The sequence below is a fragment of the Salvia splendens genome, chromosome 22 (genome assembly GCF_004379255.2).
Source record: "Salvia splendens isolate huo1 chromosome 22, SspV2, whole genome shotgun sequence".
Classification (NCBI taxonomy): Eukaryota; Viridiplantae; Streptophyta; class Magnoliopsida; order Lamiales; family Lamiaceae; genus Salvia; species Salvia splendens.
In genome coordinates, this window is record NC_056053.1 from 15,638,165 (window position 1) to 15,657,999 (window position 19,835).

General features: G+C 39.3%; 2 protein-coding genes across 9 annotated transcripts; both read left to right on the plus strand.

Annotated features, from left to right (window-relative positions):
- Positions 1-2,968: 2,968 nt before the first annotated feature.
- On the plus strand, positions 2,969-8,725 carry LOC121787055. Of its 7 annotated transcripts, none has more exons than XM_042185666.1 (9): positions 2,969-3,139; positions 3,221-3,297; positions 3,812-4,458; positions 4,550-4,890; positions 4,971-5,110; positions 5,209-6,829; positions 6,918-7,193; positions 7,283-7,831; positions 8,256-8,725. In XM_042185666.1, exons 6-8 carry the CDS (start codon positions 6,251-6,253, stop codon positions 7,358-7,360), a joined length of 933 nt encoding a protein of 310 aa, XP_042041600.1. In that variant the 5' UTR covers positions 2,969-3,139; positions 3,221-3,297; positions 3,812-4,458; positions 4,550-4,890; positions 4,971-5,110; positions 5,209-6,250; the 3' UTR covers positions 7,361-7,831; positions 8,256-8,725. The 7 variants fall into 7 exon arrangements, with proteins under 7 accessions (XP_042041600.1, XP_042041603.1, XP_042041599.1 ...); XM_042185669.1 differs by lacking the exon at positions 3,221-3,297 and having other exon boundaries at positions 7,283-7,502; positions 7,579-7,831; XM_042185665.1 differs by lacking the exon at positions 3,221-3,297 and having other exon boundaries at positions 4,550-4,654; positions 4,730-4,890.
- Positions 8,726-13,967: 5,242 nt separating this feature from the next.
- On the plus strand, positions 13,968-18,401 carry LOC121786057 (DEAD-box ATP-dependent RNA helicase 41-like). Of its 2 annotated transcripts, XM_042184576.1 has the most exons (4): positions 13,994-14,124; positions 15,313-15,398; positions 16,569-18,099; positions 18,180-18,401. In XM_042184576.1, the coding sequence occupies exons 3-4, from the start codon at positions 16,769-16,771 to the stop codon at positions 18,256-18,258; spliced, it is 1,410 nt and encodes a 469-aa protein (XP_042040510.1). In that variant the 5' UTR covers positions 13,994-14,124; positions 15,313-15,398; positions 16,569-16,768; the 3' UTR covers positions 18,259-18,401. The 2 variants fall into 2 exon arrangements, with proteins under 2 accessions (XP_042040509.1, XP_042040510.1); XM_042184575.1 differs by lacking the exon at positions 15,313-15,398 and having other exon boundaries at positions 13,968-14,124.
- The last annotated feature ends 1,434 nt before the right edge of the window (positions 18,402-19,835 follow it).

The window sequence follows — 19,835 nt, forward strand, 5'->3', positions numbered from 1 at the left end:
ACGATCTACAGTCGCAGGGTCGGTGGCGGCTCCGCCACCCCGCTGCTGCTCCGGCTGCCACTGATGGCCGTCGACACGGCGCCCCAGCCGCCCGGTCTGCTCGGAAGTACCTATCCCTCGTCGCTCCGACCCCGAACCGACACGGCAACCCCTCCGAACTAACCCCGAACAGCCCCGATTCAACCCCGAAACATCTCGAAACACGCGTTATTAACATAAAGCTAAGTTCTTTCTAAGCTTCAGCTACGTACGGCGATCGTTCGGTTGGTTCTACGTCGGTTTCTACTTAATTGGTTATGAAGAATACAAGGCTATATGCATCATGTAAGGCTATATTAACTCATGCTTTGAGGGTGGAAAAGATAGTATACCTTAAGAGCTTGAATTTGATGGTGGTTGAACAAAAAATGGTGGAACCAACTCCTTCTTCTCCCTCCTTCCTCTCGGCTATCTCTCGCAAGTCTCCCTCTCTCTTTTTTTTGTGAAGAGCAAATGGTTACAAGAGTAAGTGGGGGTGGCTTTGTGGTGTAGGTATTGATGGGGAAAGTGGAGAGGTGGAACATTTGAGGAGTCTCCCCCTTGAAGAGGAGGAAACCGCCTGTCATGGGGGAAGAAGGAAACCGCCGAACGTGGGGGGGGAAAGAAGGAAAATTTTGGGCTTAGTTAGTTTAAATTCATACTTGGGCTTCCATAAATTAAACTTCAATTGGGCTAATACCAAAAATAAATTACAAGCCCAAGTAAAAACTACTACTTGATGGATTTAAAGAGTGATTAGAAATCAAATTATCTTATAATTAATTGGACTTCAAATTTATTTTGGAAAGACCAAAATAAATCCATACATTTTTTTTTATTTTTCGTATTTTCCTCCGTTAAATAAAAATTCACGGGCCTTTATTAAATTTTGTCATCTCGTTCTTCGTAACCAAAGATTAAAGTACGAGAAATCGTACTAAAGTTTATATTTGGTGTTGTTCCAAACATAATATTCATTCAACCGATCCTCGCCTTATGCACGTCGTTATCCATAAAACATTCCTTTCCACTTAATTCATTCGTCCTGCTAAAGAATAGCAATTTCATCATCGACCTTTCAACGAAGCCTTAAACGTGCCTCCCATCGTTCACAATTAAGAAGACATAAACACATTCCTTTTCGCACACACACATAAACCGTAATTTTTTCCCATATCACATTTATCGAGAAGCATAGCATTTCGAAATAATTTTATCAATTATTCCGTTACATAAAATAAATTTCAAACTTAAGGTACGGGTGTTACAGAGATAGATGACCTCGTCACAAATGAAACATGGGAGAAGTGCACACTACCTAATGGGAAGAAACCAGTTGGATGTCGATGGATTTTCACCATTAAAAGAAGAGCAGATGGTTCAATCAAGAGATATAAGGCGAGACTTATGGCGAAAGGATACACTCAAGTGTATGGAGTAGATTATGAAGAGACCTTCTCCCCTGTTGCAAAGTTGAACACTGTTCGAGCAGTACTGTCTGTACCAGCTTGCAAAGATTGGCCACTACATCAGTTTGACGTCACCAATGCCTTTCTTCATGGAGAATTGAAAGAAAATAAAGAAGTCTATATGGAAGTTTCCCCTGGTTTTTCGGCAGAATTCGGAGCAGGCCAAGTGTGTTGTCTGAGGAAAACATTATACGGACTAAAAGAATCACCAAGAGTCTGGTTTGGAAGGTTTTTCCAGGCCATGGTTAAGCAAGGATTTACACAAAGTCAATCCGATCACACACTCTTCACGAAGAGACGAGGAGACAAGATAACATGTCTAATCATCTATATGGAAGATATGATCATCACGGGAGAAGACAGTGAAGAAATTCAAAGCCTGGGAGAGAACCTATTCAAGGAATTTGCGATGAAAGATCTCGGAACGTTGAAGTATTTCCTTGGATTCAAAGTATTGAGATCAAGACACGTGATATTTCTGAGACAGAAAAAGTATGTCCTAGACTTGCTGGCAGAAACAGGTTTATTGGAGTGCAAGCCAGCAGAAACACCCCTATGATCACAAATCATGGCTTGAAGATAGAAGAAGGAGCCAACCTTGCAGATCGAGAACGGTATCAACGACTGGTAGGAAAGCTCATCTACTTATCGCACACCCGACCAGACATCACTTATGCAGTTGGGGTAGTCAGTCAGTTCATGCACCGACCATAGGCTGACCACATGGAAGCAGGCTTAAGAATCATTCGATACCTGAAAGGGACGGTGGGCTATGGAGTGTTCATGGCCAAAAGAGAAGACCTTGAGATTGACGGATACACTGACGCTGATTGGGCAAGCAACCCCGTCGATAGGAAGTCCATAGGAGGCTACTTCACCTTTGTTGGAGGCAATCTTGTTACGTGGAGGAGCAAGAAACAGAAAGTGGTAGCCTTGTCAAGTGCCGAGGCAGAGTTCAAAGGAATTAAGAGTGGACTTGTGGAGATCATGTGGTTAAGGAGGTTATTAACAGAAATTGGCTACCCACCTACACGGAAGAGCCAACTCTTCTGCGACAATAAGACAGCAATCAGCATCTCAGAGGATCTAGTGCAACAAGATAGAACTAAACATGTGGAAGTCGATCGGTACTTCATTAAAGAAAATCTCGAGGTCGGCACCATTGAGTTCCCGTTTGTACGATCTGAAGAACAACTGGCAGGCATCTTGACCAAAGCAGTCCATCCAAAGGCCTTCAAGGAGATTTTGGGCAAGTTGAGTATCGGGAATACCGTTTCTCAACTTGAGGGGGAGTGTCAAAGCATATCAAGGAGGATATTTCCACCAAGATAGAAGATCATGGAATAATTGATTGATTCGATCACATAATAGCCTAGAATAGATTGATCACATTAATGGTATTTTACCATAGTTAGGGAAAAGTCTTTCCTATAAATTGAGAGGCTGTAATACATTGTAATCAATTCAATCAATATAAAAAACATCTTCCCTACTCATACTTACAACCTTTTAGCCAATATGATCCACCTCTCTCGATTACCATCTTGAAGACTCCTCTGCCAATGAAGCTCCACACATAATAGACGTAGATGAGGAGACGTGGAACATCCGTGGTCGTGGACAGAATATATTCAATCCGAAAGCTGAATACGGTGAGTTTTTTTTGTTTCATTGCTCGGTTTTACAGTAATCTTAAATTCCACAGTCATAGTAAATATTTGTTTCCCCTTCAGCATTGGTGTTGGCAACAAGGTTAAAGGAGATAATGAGAGGGCAAAAAAAGAAAAAGTTTAGTCTATAGCTGTTGTAGGTGAACAACCATTTTTCTATATCTATATACATATGACTGATTTTTGTGTTATTCTTTTTAGGTTTTTTGTATTGTGGTTTTTGTTGCTTTTTAGTACTAGTACTCCAATGTTTGTTTCCTCCGCATTTCTTGGGCACTGCTAATTTATTTTTTTCACCATGGATTTATGAATGCAAGAAGTTGTCATTTTTTCTTATTTTTCATAGAATCTTGAGCATTTCATAATTTATGCAATCTGCATTTGGTGATCATATTATTACCCTATATATCAAGAAATCAGTATTGTATTCATGTGGTTAGAGTAACACATACACATTTTACATTATTCAAGTTTATTTTACTTTTTATACACAATTTATTGATGAAGGAATGTTGTTGAAGAAAATGAGGCTCAAAATAAGGTAGTTACTAGTGTAGACTGTAGTGGCATCGCCAAAGCGACATATTTTTATTTTTCTATTGATTCAGGGTATTGCTTGGTTTGTTGATAGTTTTTTACATTCATGTCACACAGCTTGAAGCCTTGATAGGTTCAGTTTGGCCGTTCACCATGGGGGTATATTTGTTGGCGAAGAATATGTAGGGGGTCGGTTGAATTATGTGGATAATTGTACAGTCCGACAATTCGAACTGCTGGACTTGTCATCCATTGTGCTTAGATTAGGTTACCGTAGAGAATACGCTTGTGAGTTCTACTACTGTCATCCTGCCCACAATCATGCATGTCATGACACTGAAGTTGGTCATCCTCTCGAACCACTTATTGACGAGGAACACTTGAAGAGATTCAAAGAGTTGGCTAACAAACTAGAGAGAATCGTGCATGTTTATGTTTTGGAGATCACCGCAGTCGAAGCGAGAGCCAAACATCATATGGACCAAGAGGCATATATGAAGGATTATTTCAGTCCTAAGTCGAAGGGTGTAGTGATAGAGGAAATAGACGAGCCCCATCTGGTTGTGTCCAAACAGAAGCCGCTGAAGAAGGCGTAGGTCAATCTCGGAATACCTTTGCTTGAGTGGTATGAGCAGGATGTAGAGTTCGAAGACTATTTAGTGAGTAGTTTGGCTAAAACACGTGAAAAATGGAGAAAGAAAGAGGTAGAGGAAACAATAATTTTGAAAAATTTGATGGATGAATTTAGTGCAACTATGGAACAGGTACTTGAAATTTTTTGAATACTGCATGTGTTATTACTTTTTAACTTAAACTGAAATTTATTTTAACTGCATCTTCTTGTTCATGTTGTAGGTGAGAGATGATCAGCCAACCTTACATCCCGAAGCAACACAAGCACCAATAGTTGATACACCTTCATCTGTGCAAGTTGAGGAGCAAGCCCCACAAGAAACAGTAGTTGATGTTCAGCCAACTGCATTTGAATATTTTTTGAATTTAGGATGTACTAACTTCATTTGAATTTTTTTGTAGCATGGTGTGGCAGCGCATACACATAGAGTAGAGAAAATTACTGATGTTCCATTTGAACCTGGGCATCCACAAACATATGTATAAGTTGAGGAGCAAGTCCTATAGGAATCATTTGTGCAAGTTCAGCCAACCCCCCACAGACTGAAACAGTTGGTTATGAGGTGTGTATCTTATTTGATAGTATGAACTTAACAGTTAGTAGCAGTTGATGAGTGTACTGACTTTATTTGAATTTTTTTAGCATGGTGTGGCAGCACGTGAAGTAGAGCCGACTTCTGAGGTTCCATTTGAACCTGCACAGCGACAACCACAGGTTGTTGAGGATGATGTGGCTGCCTCAAGCAGGCTTCCATCTGTAAGAGTGATGCCGTTAGTGATGAGGTACTGATTGTTATAATATTATTATACTAAAATTGATGTTTCTTCCATTTAGGTTTAACAATTGGTAACTAGTTGTGTTGTTACGTTTTGTGGTATAGCCTGTTGAAGTATCATCCGATGCACCAGGCAGTGGAGTGGGAAGTGGCTTGGGAACTAAGATGAAGTGTATAGACCCGATTTGAATAATTTGTGTGAACCACATGAAAAATTGTTCATTGACAACTTGGCAGAAAATTGGGAGCAGTACCTTGAAAATTGGGTTGAATGTGGAACATGGCAACAGATGGAGGAGAATGTAGGCGGAGTTGATGTTCAAGCTTTGCAAAACTTGGCCGATGCAGCTCCTCTAGATGATAACTTGGGCGGGGGTAGACCCCAAGTTGAGGACGAAAACCTGGCTGCAGCAGGGGAGAATATCGTTGTATCAGCCGCCAATCAAGGTGAAGAGAACTTGGCCGGAGCAACAGAAGCCCAGACACCTCAAATCTGGGAAGATTGTCCTCTACATAATGAGGGTAATGATGACGATTAAGATGATGATGCTGTCCAGGTCATATCCGTCAACAACATTTGTCGGGACGAGCAACTCTTTTCTTCGTACTTCGAGGAGCTGGTCCGGGAAAGTACAGATGGTGTTGAAGTAGATACTTCTGTGAACCCGAGAGGGAGCTTGATAGCATCTTGTTCGAATGCCTACAAAACCCCGAGGAAGAGAACATTCTTAGCAAAAATTCTAAAAAAAGGATGATGGGTGGCAGTTGGCTGATGAAGCCGACATGCTTCATGATTTGGCGAATACCGATATACAGGACGCAACTGATCTTGAAGAAGGTAGGCGTAGGACTAATATTCTTTGTCGCACGTTCACTCTCACTGATGACCTGCTGGACTGGAGTGTTGGGGATGTGTTCGGTGACCGGGTGTACATTAGGGAGACACTCCGACAGTATGCTGTGTTGTCAAAGAGGGATATCCACATCAAGGTCAATAACGACAAAAGGTTAAGGGCCGTGTACCGTGGAGGTGGCTGTAATTGGTTCTTTACTCCAGGAAGAATCTCATTCATAACACAACAGACTATGTTGTACAGACGATGAACAGAAGGCATTCGCACACTTGCTCAAGGGTACAGGATAATCAATGGATCATGTCGAAGTGGTTAGGGAAACGATTCACAGAAAAGATCAAAGCGAACCCTCACATTCCACTCTACTGACAGCTATTCGACAATGTGTAGATGAGCAATTCGGATCAACTATCAGCAGAATGAAGGAAGCTCGGGCTAAAGGAGCGGTACTCGAAAGCATCTTTGGAAAGATCGGGGATCAGTACAAGAGGCTTTTTTACTACAACGAGGAGTTGTTGAGGACGCATCCTGAATCAACTGTGCACATACACTACGATGCTGAAAGAACGAGGTCAAGCTCTGGCCCTCGGTTCCGCAGGATTTATGTGTGTTTAGGGACATTGAAGGTTGGATGGAAACGCTTTTGTCGACCAATAATCTTCCTCGAGGCATGTTTCTTGCGTGGGATGTACAAGGGTCAGCTCTTCACCGCAATCGGCATCGATCCCCACAATGGATGGTGGCCAATAGCTTGGGCAATTGCCGAGACCGAAAGCTACGAGCAGTGGCAGTGGTTTCTGGAGTTCCTAGATGAGGATCTGGATATATCGGCTAATGCTCCTAGATATGTTTTCATGTCGGACCAACAAAAGGTACAACATTTTCTATTGTATATCGTATATATTTTGTATTTACTTCAATTTAATTTTTAGGTGGCTTAAGTAACCATCAATTTTGCAGGGTTTAGGTATGGTAATTGATGAAAAATATCCACAAAGTGAGCACCGGTTTTGCGTACAACATATGTACAACAACTACAAGAAGCGCTTCTCCGGAGACGTATTGAGGAAGAGGATGTGGGGGATTTCATCTAGCACAATGGTCATGGAGTTCGACCAAAATATGGATGCAATGCAAGTGTTCGACGCAAATGCACACCGGTATCTGACTAGAGTCGCCCCGAGGGAGAAGTGGATTAAGGCCTTCTTCTCTGAGCACACTCTTTGTGATACACAGGTAACCTACTAGTTGCAAGTACAGGACAAGGTATTCTCTTATATAGACTTCACACTTTCATTGATTTTAATGCGTGACGCGTCGTGTAGCTTAACAACATGTGTGAGACGTTTAACTCAAAGATTGTTCTTACTCGTGAGAAGCCAATAATAACCAAATTTGGATGAGATTCGAACACAGCAGCTGGAGCGTACAAATTAGAGGTCAGTGGGTGAAGAACTATATATGACTTCCCGGTACCTCATGTGATAAAGGAGATTATTAATAAAGCAGCCGCAGAGTCGACCTCATGGAGATCGTTGTGGAACGGTGAGCACGAATACCAAGTCACATGCCCTTATGGTCAGTTTGTGGTGAATTTGCAAACAAAGAAATGCACATGTAGGCTTTGGCAACTCAGAGGTATCCCATGTGTGCATGCGGCAGCCTCCATCTTGAAGATCGGCGATTCCATCACAGATTATGTGTTTGACTATTACTCACGGATCCGCATGGTCGCCCTCTACGAGCATGTCTTGTATCCTATCAACGGCATGGACAATTGGCCTAGATCATCGGAAGTTGGTTTCAAGTTGGATCCCCCTAACTCAAAAAGACAACGTGGCCACCCACACAAGGTTAGAAGAGAACAAAATTAGGTATGATCACTATGTTGCCAAAATTTAACATGAAATTTAATTTCTTCGAAAAATGAAGATTCTATGTTATTGTTTACCAATTTTCATAAAGATCATTTTCACAATCTTGATGAAGTCATAATACAAGAACATCTTTGTAGAAATAAAATTAATTATTTAATTAATTAGAAATGAAGTGCATGCTTTCTATCCTCTTGCAAATAAGTGAAATCCAAATCAGATATGCAATATTATACTCCTGTAGCCTATAACTGATGTCACATTGTTGATATATTATCACATCTGATTCCACTTTTTTTCAATTTTGAAAATTGAAAGCAAAAACAGTTGATACATTTAATTTGATAACTAGTTACTTATGTTATGTGACAAAAATCAAGTACTGCCACTTAGTTACCATAATTTTGTTTGTTGGGAAACACAGGTACAAAATCGTGAGTACGGGGTCGGAGAACTTATGCGGTCAACCTTGATCACGTGCAGCCGATGCGGTCAGACAGGGCACAACAGGAGAACCTGTCAAAACGACCCTCGACCACCGACTAGTCAAAGGAGTGGAGCATCTTCTAGCCACCCGCAATATGGTGAGGGGCCATCTTCAAGTCGATCAACTGCCACACCGCAGGCTGCTCCCGCCGGACAAACGGCAACAGGGAGAGGACAGCCTGCTCGGGGGACAGCGGGAGCGGCAGGTCCACCTCGTCCACTAAGCAACACCAGGAGGGCTCAAAGGTGTGCCGTCGCAGAAACGTCGATTAAACTTGTGGATGTCATTGTGGGATTTTGTTGTGTTGTGTTTCGTTTTGTGAAAATCACGTACAGTCTGCCTTTTTTGTCCTGAACTTTGAACTTTACGGACTTCGATTGAAGCTTAGCATTTCAGGTGGTTTTTTATTTTTGTGGACATGGTAGGTATCCCCATGGGGATGGCAGACTGGTGATGATTTTTGTCAGGTTTATAGTGTGATATAGTGTGCATCTACGACCCAACTTTCGTTTGTTGTAAGCACAGTAGTAATCTATAGTTTTGGTTGAACTTTACATATATTTTTTTGGCTTTCATGTCTGATATGTCTTACTTTTCGCAATCATTTTAGGGTGTAATTTGCATGGATTGTAGGGGTATTAGTAATGATATATAATGCGTATTTTATTATCACCATCAGTACCAAAATAATAACACACCAATAGTACAAATGTAATTCACATTTTATTATCAGTACCAAAATAATAACAGATGTAGTACCAAAATAATAACACATCAATAGTACCAAATGTAATTCGGATTTTATTATCACCATTAGTACCAAAATAATAACAAATGTAGTATCAAAATAATAACAACAATGATTGTCTTTCCCAAATCCACTTAACATAATTGTATTACACTTAAGCTTACAATCGACGGATCTAATGAACCAAACTAATAACCATAGCAACAATTGCAACTACTAAAGAACAACAAGCAACACATATAAGAAAAAATTCTTTCCCTTTTCATCCAGCTCCCACTGTCGGGTCACACTTTTGATCTACACAACTTTGTGATTCAACTTCGTCAACGTCTTCTCAATGAATCTGCCCAACAGAATCCTTGTCCATCCAATTTGGATAACACCATCGAAAAAAATTGACAACCCCCAACCTTACCTTTCTTCTCGCAAACGAAGTACGTACAACATACCATAAGATTCCCGTCGTGCATGAGCCACTATTTTGAGACCTGCTCTTTGGCGACACCAACAATTTTCGTACTCAACAATCAGCCAACGACACCCATTTCTTCCTTCATCTGAGTAACTTTCGTAAGTACTTGACAACCTAGACATTGATGTCGTCGTGTAGTCGTATACCTTCTGTAGGGATCAAACTACTTTGGATTCACTATTTACCGAGACCTCTTTGGTCTTGTTACAAGATAGCTCAGTCAAACTACCAACCAAGCGACTGATTTAATAGCTATTACAAGCTATTACAACAAACGCAAGTATAATATCTCATACTTGTAATCTTGGACCGAATGCTCCAAGATATCACCGAGAACTTGCACGCTTAACACACAAATTAGTGACACAACACAAGATCTTCTCGAATCTAAACAAGAAGTGCAGAATATAGAGAGAAATCAAAGGAATCGCATAGATCTACAAGCTATGGCTCAGCCACCCGCTAATAGTACAGATCTATTCACCAAAACAACGATCCAATGGAGCAACGTTGAATCCAATCGTGAAAGCACTTCACACACCAAGGATTACAACCCCTATCAACTCCACAACACCATATCTAACCTCTCCAGAAACCACTCACACAGAAAACCTCTCAAACACAAACCCTAACTCCTCTGAAACCTAAGCGACCGAAGCAGTTGCTTATCTCCACCCACACACCCGTTTAATCACACAAAAACTTGTGATAAGCCATTGTGTAAACACTCACAGATCATCAGAGAAGAAGAAAGAAACCAGGGAACACTCAACAGCCTCGAGAGAGAGAAAAGTGAGAGAATGAGAGAGTGAAAGTGAAAGTGAAACGGCAGAGGGAGAGTAGGGGGTATATCATCAGTAGTAGTGGGCTAGGGAAAACACACAGCCCAATATTACCTGGGCCAATTTAATTCCAGGCCCAACAAATAATAGTCCACCAACTTAACAGCCCACACAATCAACACCTTCGAAAAATCAGATGAAGAAACAAAGAAGAAAGAAGGAAAAGAGAGAAGAAAGAGACAAATGGGGAGCTCAATAAAATATAGTACTATTTACTATATGTATAGAGAGAAGGAAAAAATTGATTTGACTTGGTGTTAAACCCACAAATAGCAGAGGGGCATATTTGCACAATAATAATGACATTAATTGGAATTCCAAAACTACCCTCTGGAACATGGATGTCATTCAGAATTGGAAGGGGGTATTTTGTGACGAGGTACCATAAACGATATAAAAAAAGATCATGTATCGTTTATGTGCAAAAGTGAAAGATTAGGTACCATTTATGTAGTTCACTCTTTTCTAAAAATAGATTTTTTTTTCTTTTTGGGTTGTTTTCTAGAAATAGAAACACTCCCTTTTAGAAAAATTCTTTTTCTTTATGAGGCGGGATTCATTTCCACTAACACGCTTTTTTTTATCTCACTCTTATTTTACTAATTTTACATTTAAAACCTGTATCATTCCAAAAGTTTATATTTTCAGGGAACGGAGTGGGTAATATTTTTATGGTGTTTATAACAATATAATTATTAACTTATTGTATCTTGTATGATTGGAGATTGGATCACAGTTTGAAGGGTTAAATTTAGTAACTTAGATGGCAACTCCAAATCATAAACAAAACAATGTGTTTTTAGATACTTAAATTTAAGGTGTTTCAAAGTTGGTTTCATGTTTATATTATTTGTGAAGTTTAAATAAAACAGTGTGATTTTAGATATTCAATTTTAAGTTTTTTCATGTATTTGGTTTCATGTTCGTGTTATCAGTGAAGTTTAGTTGGATGTATATAATAAAGAAATTTAAATATAAACGTGAGACCAACTTCTCGGATGAATATTAACATATTACTTGATTTTTTTTATTATGTCTACATTCTTCTATTTTACATTCCGTTGACATTTTACAGAAAATAGGTTTAGAATAGATGAAAAAGCTACATATAAAAAATTGGTTCAAAATTGATACAGAAGCAACTTAATGACCCGCTAACTTCGCGTTGAAGTCAACCTAATGACCTGCTGTGATGTACACCCCCTCCTGTTCCCTCATAGTTGAGGTAAAAATTTCGGCACGAAATTTATAAAATAGATGTTGAGTATGTTAAATAAATAAATAAATAAGTAAGAGAGTGAAAAAAGTAGAGAGAATAAAGTAAAAAGTGAATAAAGTAAGAGAGAGAAAATTGTTATTATATATAGAAATGACTCAACTATGAAGAAACTTCTCGAAATAGAAAAATGACTCAACTATAAGGGAATAGAGGGAGTATTAACCACTGGACTGTTAAGAAATCTTAGATTCCTTGCCTTTTCAAGTCGGGACTCATTCCCTCTATATAAGGAGGCTCTTATGGATGAGTTTCAAGACTACTTTCAGACTTGAAAACAACATATACATCATTTATCGTATTCCATATAACTTAGGTCATGTAGGAGGTGAAAGATAAATTCAAGCACCGAAGATCGAGTTTGATTGTAGACGAAGACGACAGATTCCACTCTTTGTTTTCTTATGTTTTCTTTGTTTCATCGCTTATTTGTTTTAAGCTACCTATTACTTGTAGAATTATGGGAGTTGAGAATACTTTGGCTCATAGATGTTTTTCTAGTTATTTATTTACTTCATACTTTTTTTAACATATAGTTGGGATTTGGATGCGTTTAATTTATCTGACAAGTAGTTGAAATTGTTGTGTGGGATGAGCTTCTTCACATGAATAGAGGAATTGCTACCACCATGTTAAATATCAATCAATGATATTTGAGACTAAGTGTGAGAACCTTGCTAGATCATAGTTGTATAATCTCATGACCAGTAGTAAGTAGTCTACAATCAATCATCCAAGAGGAGTTAGTGATTATTATAACTATTCTAGCAAAGTCTGATATCATAATTAGAGTATGAATTTATAATATTAATTACATCAAGAGTCAAGCAAATCAATACCCATAGAATTTCATTTTTCTACTGAACATTTATCCATTTACTTTATGTTATTTAACTTATTACGCTCAAATTTTATTATAAAACTAAGAGTAAATGCCAAAATTGATCCTGAACATATGACCAATTTACCGATTTTGGTCATAAATTTTATTTTTTGGATTTTTTGGTCCTGTACATTTCAAATCAGATCACATTTGGTTTTGTACTAACAGTTACGTTAAAAACTAACGGTCAACGGGTTTAATCCCGATTTTGACCAAATTAGACTTTTAATTCTGATTTTTTACTCCATAATTAATTCCTTAATTATTTTAGTAAATATTCATTTAAAATATCATAAATAAATAATAGATTATGGCTTATTTCATCTTCCTCACATCGCTCCTTTTCTTTCATCTTCTTCCTTCCTCTTCCTCTAAAACCCTAGTTATGGAGATCAGAAACAAGTGTTGAGAGAGAGATCAGAAATGCTACGACACTTTAGCTAGAAGAATTCAGTTGCCGGCTTTAAGCCGATCAATTTCACGGCGGCGGAGGCAGAATTTGCCCCTCTGCCTGTCCCGATACTTTTGCTCTAGCAGTGTACTGCCCAATACGCTTGACCAGAACTCTGACTCCTATGCCCGCAACTCTGAAGCCATGGAAAGCCTAATTTCTCAACTACACTTGTTTGTGACCAAAAAAATAAATTCGCGCTGGTGTCGCGGCAGGAGCATTTCTCCGGGAGCTCGGTGTACTCGACAAAGGCGAGATTCAGCAAGGGCGGCGGAGCATGATGTCTCGATCCGGTGCGGCGGAGGGGAGATGGAGCATAATACAATTTTGTGGGTGTGCGTGGATAAGAAGACAGTGATGAAGGTGAGGAAGGTGCAGTGGAATTTCAGGGGAAATAAGACGATTTATGTTGAACGGATTGTTGGTAAATTTGTTGTGGGAGCCCTAATCTATTAATTTATTTCTGATATTTTAAATGAATATTTACTAAAATAATTAGGGAATTACTTATGGAGTAAAAAATCAGAATTAAAAGTCTAATTTGGTCAAAATCAGGATTAAACCCGTTGACCATTAGTTTTTAACGGAACTGTTAGTCCAGGACCAAATGTGATCCGATTTGAAATGTACATGATCAAAAAATCCAAAAGATAAAGTTTATGATCAAAATCGTAAAATGGTCATATGTTTAGGACCAATTTTGACCTCAACTCTAAAACTAATATATAAATGTGGGTTCTATATTCTATTAATTTGTTTCAATCACTTTTCTTCATATTTCTTAAAATTTGTGCCGAATTAAATATGGATAATATTTTACGGACGGAGGGAGTATATTATTAAATCGATATAATTTTCCTACAATAGAATCTACCTATTTTTGTTGTGACTAACTAAAATGGAAAGTTTTATGAGAATGAGGGAAAAGAGTATAAAATACAATTGATAAAAAGAGTAAGTAATCGCTTTAACACATACTCGCTTCGCGATTCACACACCCCCACACGCAGCTCCTTTGTCCGGCGACCACCGCGCCTCCGGCGGCAGCTCATTTCCGATTCCAAATTTGAGCTTCAAGGCCACTGAAAATTGGGTAAACCTCAATGACTACTGATCACAATCAAGCCCCATCAGGTCCTCATCTCCTTTTCACTTTTCTGCAAATCAAAATTTCAATATCCGAATTCGAGCCTTTTCAATTATTACTCTAAACTATCTAGGTTGAAAAGAAGTCTATGTTGCAATATTGGGATTGAACGAACTGGTTATTTACTTGTCTATAATTCCATGAATGCAGTTTACCTCCTCCATTGAACCTAGCGTAGCAAGTTAAGTACTATGTCCCTCTATCGTCTAACAATTTGAGCTGCATATTATAAACAGACAAATTTTTAGGAATGAGTTATTAGCAGATTTTGCCTTTTTCCTGGCCTCTTGGGGAAAAACAAAATTAGAGAGTTCAATAGCAGATTAGCAGAGTAAGGATCTTTAGATAAACATGTATGTGGTAGATGTCAATTAGCTAGTTGAAAAGGGATACTAATGAGATTGTATAAGCAAATGAGGGATATAGATATAGGATATGTATCGACTCCTTTTCTCAAAACCAAACCTCTTAAAATTTATCAGTTATATGAATGTTATTGTTCTGATTTTTAACATGTAATTAAGACCCCCTACACCTTCCTACTCCTACTGATAAAAACATAAATCTTTGTTTCAAATTAGGCGGCTAGGAACTAGGAAAAGCTTAACCACTTCCCCTTTGGCCTTATGTGGCCCATGCTTCATAATTCTGGGAAAAAGCCAGATCTCTATTATGAAATTATCTAGGATGAAAAGAATTGAACATTCATTGGGATTGAATGCACTGGTTATTTAATTGTCTATAATCTCGTGAGTTGCTTTGTTGCAAATGTTATCTTTCACCATATACTTCTGGCCTTTGAAATGACTGTTCCGAATGTTCTCATTTATTTATTTATATACATTCTGCTTTTTTAGTGTTGAGAGAAAAATGCGAACTAGTTTGTTTGTAACTGGGAAATACGTTTGTCTTATTTACAATTGACAGAATATTTAAGCTTCCTGAAAATCGTGATGGTGCGACCACAGTTGTTTGCCAAATTATGCAGTCCTCTGTTAGGCATGGATTAACTTCAACTTTGGCCCATATGGTTTTGATATCATGAACATGTTTCCATCCTTATCTGCTTTCTCACAGCCACATCTTTGATAGACTAATTCATCAATGACAATGCCTGAGCTGTTGGCAATTGGCTCCAACTTCCCTTCATAGGTTTCTCCTTCATCTTGTGACAGTTTCCATTATGTGTGCAAAGATGTTGTCTCTCAAGCAACATGTTGAATATCGTTACTGATTATCAGATGGATACTCGCCTTCTTGAGTGAGTTTGACATTTTTACTTGTGAGAAATTACAACTTATTTAAGTGATTTTCTTATTGGGGAGAATAATTTAAGTCTAAAATACAATGTATTTTTTTTTCTAACTTCCTGCATCAATTCCATGGATGCACTATACCTCCTCCATTGAACCTAGCATAGCAAGTTAAGCAAGACTTTACCTTTATCTCAGCCTCTCGGGGCAATATAGTAGGAATGAGTTATTAGCAAGTTAAATTATACTTCCTGCATAATTTAAACAGACAATATAGTAGGAAAGAGTTATTAGCAAGACTTTACCTTTATCTCAGCCTCTCGGGGCAAAAAATATTAGAGAGTTCAATAGATGACTAGCCATGTCAAAATGAGTAAATTTAAGCTATCTAGCTGAGTAAGGATCTTTAGATGCAATCAGCAAGTTGAAAAAGGATATTAATGAGATTGTACAAGCAAAGGAGGGATATACGTGTAGGATATGTATTGACTCCTTTTCTCAAAACCAAACCTCTCATTTATGTCTGTGTTATTGTTCTGATTTTTACTTGTAATGAGGACCCTCTACACCTTCCTATTGATAAAACATATATCTGTTTCAAAAATTGGGCGGCTAGGCTTCCCCAAAGTGAGAATGCTAAATCATGTCATAATGATGAACCCGCCATGATGGTTTTATAGTCACTATTTTTTAAAATAAATTCTGGTAGTTCTTGCCATTCCAATTTTATGTTTGCACTTAATAGTGTTATCGTTGTGTACAAAAAATATTTCTTCATCCCTTCCCACTTTGTATGCATGATACCAAAGATATTTTGTTCAACTTTTAAATGCCAAGCGCCGACATATTTCCCACTGTGATTTAGACAGCCTACAGTGTAAAAGTAAATTACTTTTGGTATATGACATGTGATCCTTTTACATTCGCTTCATGCAAGATAATTGCCTCAAGGAGCAAAACGGTAGAAGGATTCTTATAAATGCTTTTATGCTCTCAACTTGAATAGCCAATATTGTTTTGCAAATTGTCATAATCTAACGATGCTCATCACTGACATATAAATCATGTAGCCTTCATATTTCGGCTTCTTTACTTTTTTCTTCTGGGTTTGTGAGCATCGGGTGCTTAGTGAATCCTGAGTTTATTGGCGCATACTAATCGTGTCTGTCCTCGTGCAGATGATGAAGTCAAAGAAAGATGTTGGGATCAAAGAGAAGCCTTGCCTGGAGAGCCCATTTGTGCTGTATGCGGCCGCTATGGTGAGTACATTTGTGATGAGACCGATGATGATATTTGCAGTCTCGAGTGTAAGCAGTCTCTTCTCAGTCGGTTATCAAAATCAAAGGCTTCATGTGAGCAACCATCCTCGACAAAACTTATGGCAACGGATGAATGCTACTATGTTCGAGATGGAAATAATGAATCTGAGCCTCGATGTCTAAGCAATAGTCAGACCGAGTTGCTCAGGAGAAAGCTTGAAATATCCGTACAGGGAGATAATACCCCAGACCTTGTTCTGTCATTTGCTTCGTGTAATCTTCCTCATAAGCTCCTTCTAAATCTAGAAGCAGCAGGATATGAAATGCTGACTCCTGTCCAAATGCAGGCAATTCCATCTGCACTATTAGGCCAGAGTTTGCTCGTCTCAGCTGAGACTGGCTCTGGGAAAACTTGTTCCTTCCTCGTCCCAGTTATCTCTCACTGTACAAAGGTAAATAACAACCCCCAAAAGCCATTAGCGATGGTCCTCACACCTACGAGAGAGCTCTGTATACAGGTGGAGGAACAGGCAAAGTTACTTGGTCAAGGTTTACCTTTCAAAACTGCCCTGATTGTCGGTGGTGATGCCATGGCAGGACAAGTTCATCGAATCCAGCAGGGAGTCTCTATGATTGTCGGGACCCCGGGGAGGCTTATTGATCTTCTCACAAAGCATGAATTTGAATTGGATTCTATATCAATTCTAGTGATCGATGAAGTGGATTGCATGATCGGGAGGGGATTCCGTGAGCAAGTCATGCAGATTTTCATGGCTTTGTCCCGGCCCCAAGTGTTGATGTACTCTGCGACAATCTCAATAGAAGTCGAGAGGGTGGCTGGTTCGATGGTGAAAGATCTCGCTGTTATATCAGTTGGCAAGCCCAGCAAACCTAGCAAGGCTGTCAAGCAGCTGGTGATATGGGTAGAGTCAAACAAGAAGAAGCAAAAGCTTTTCGATATACTCACAAGCAAACAGCATTTCAAGCCGCCGGTCGTGGTGTTTGTGGGTTCTAGGCTAGGGGCGGATCTCCTCTCTGAAGCCATAACAATAAAAACTGGGGTGAAAGCTGTATCAATACATGGAGAGAAAAAAATGAAGGAGAGAAGAGATATATTGAGGTCATTCTTGGTTGGCGAGCTCAGTGTGATTGTGGCCACAGGAGTGTTGGGACAGGGGATCGACCTGCTGTCTGTGAGGCTGGTGGTCGTGTTTGACATGCCGAATTCCATGAAAGAATACGTGCACCAGATCGGGAGGGCGTCGAGGATGGGAGAGGATGGTGCAGCTATGGTTTTTGTGAATGAGGAGAACAAGAAACTGTTTCCTGAGTTGGTGGAGCTCTTAACACTGAGTGGCGATTCGATTCCTTGTGAGCTCGCCATTGCGAATTCACGATGCTCAGTCTCAACCAGCAAGTTTCACAAGAAAAGAAAGTATGTTCACTCAAGGTAGCTTTTTTCCTTTCTGCACGAGACATGAATCACTCCTCTCTTCTTCGATGAGAATTGGGAGATGGATTTTTTGATAGGTTTATGAAGAGATTTGAAGATCAAGCTTTGCAGCCCAAGAACAGGATGCGACGAAGACTTTTAAATTGTGGAAAATAGAAAACCCTCTTTTGAGATGAAACGTGTAGAAGCTTTATTGATTATTGCCAATCTTGTTTGTGCTACTCAACTAACTAGCTCATACATGTATTTATACTAACTACACAACTAAAAGAATGAACAAGATCTTCATTCCTGATCTAGCTCGAGAAATCGCTCCCAACCGAGTATCTCCAACGGCTAGTAGCCGTTAGGCTTAACCGCTTTTTGAACTTGCTTCAACTTGATTCTTGATCTTGTGTTATATGCTCCACATTGCTCTCGCATGGATCCTCATTGCATTTGTAAGCCTCAATCTCCAACAATCTCCACCTAGGCTTCAATGCAATGAGCTACTCTTCATAGAACACAAACCGATCAATCTACAACAATATTCGAACTTGTCTTTATTCAATGGCTTGGTGAGCATATCTGCCGGATTGTGGGCAGTATCAATCTTCAACACTCTCACCCTTCCACTCTCCACCTCATCTCTGATGAAATGAAGTCTCACATCTATATGTTTACTTCGTTCATGGAATTGAGGATGTCTTGCCAAACATAATGCTCCATTATTATCACAGAAAACTGGAACACTATTCTGCTGAATTCCAAACTCAGATATGAGCCCCAACAACCATTTACTTTCCTTCACAGCAGAAGTTAATGACTGACATGTACTCAGCTTTTGTGGTACTCAAAGCCACCACACTTTGCAATCCTGACTTCCAGCATATAGCAGTCCCAAACAAGGTGAAAACATAGCCTGTTTGTGACTTCCTTGTATCAACACTTGCTGCATAATCAGAGTCGCAATAGCCTATCAAAGGCTCCTCCTCAGACTCATTTTTACCACTGAATAACAAGCCCAACTTGTCTGCACCACCAAGATACCTGAGGGACCATTTTAGCCCATTCCAGTGCTGTCTGCCAAAGTCACCCATGTATCTGCTTGTCACACTGATGGCATGAGCTATGTCTGGCCTGGTGCAAATCATGAGGTACATTAGACTCCCAACAATATTTGAATAGGGAATGAGCTCCATTTCACTTCTCTCATGCTCTGTCTTGGTCCTGTGATCATTGCACAGCTTCAAGTGTATAGGCATAGGAGTTGTTGTACTTCTCATATTCTCCAGCCTGAATTTCTTCAAGGTTTTCTGGATGTAATCAGTTTGAAACAACCAAAGTCTCTTGCTGGCCTTGTCTCTCATAATGTCCATTCCTAGAATCTTTCTTGCTTTGCCAAGATCTTTCATTTCAAAATCTGCTTTAAGCTGATCCTTGACCTTGTTGATCTCCCTTATGTCTTCTCCAGCTAGGAGCATATCATCCACATACAAGAGCAAGTAGATGGGATCCTTTTTCTTCTGTTTCTTCACAAAACGCAGTTGTCATAGAGAGATCTAATAAAGCCAAGCTTTGATAGACTTTCTCCAAACTTTATATACCACTGCCTACTTGACTGCTTGAGCCCGTATATGCTTTTTTTCAGCATACAAACCTTGTTTTCAGAGCCTGGAACCTCGAATCCTTGAGGCTGATCCATGTATATAGTTTCCTCAAGATCCCCATTCAAGAAAGCTGTCTTGACATCC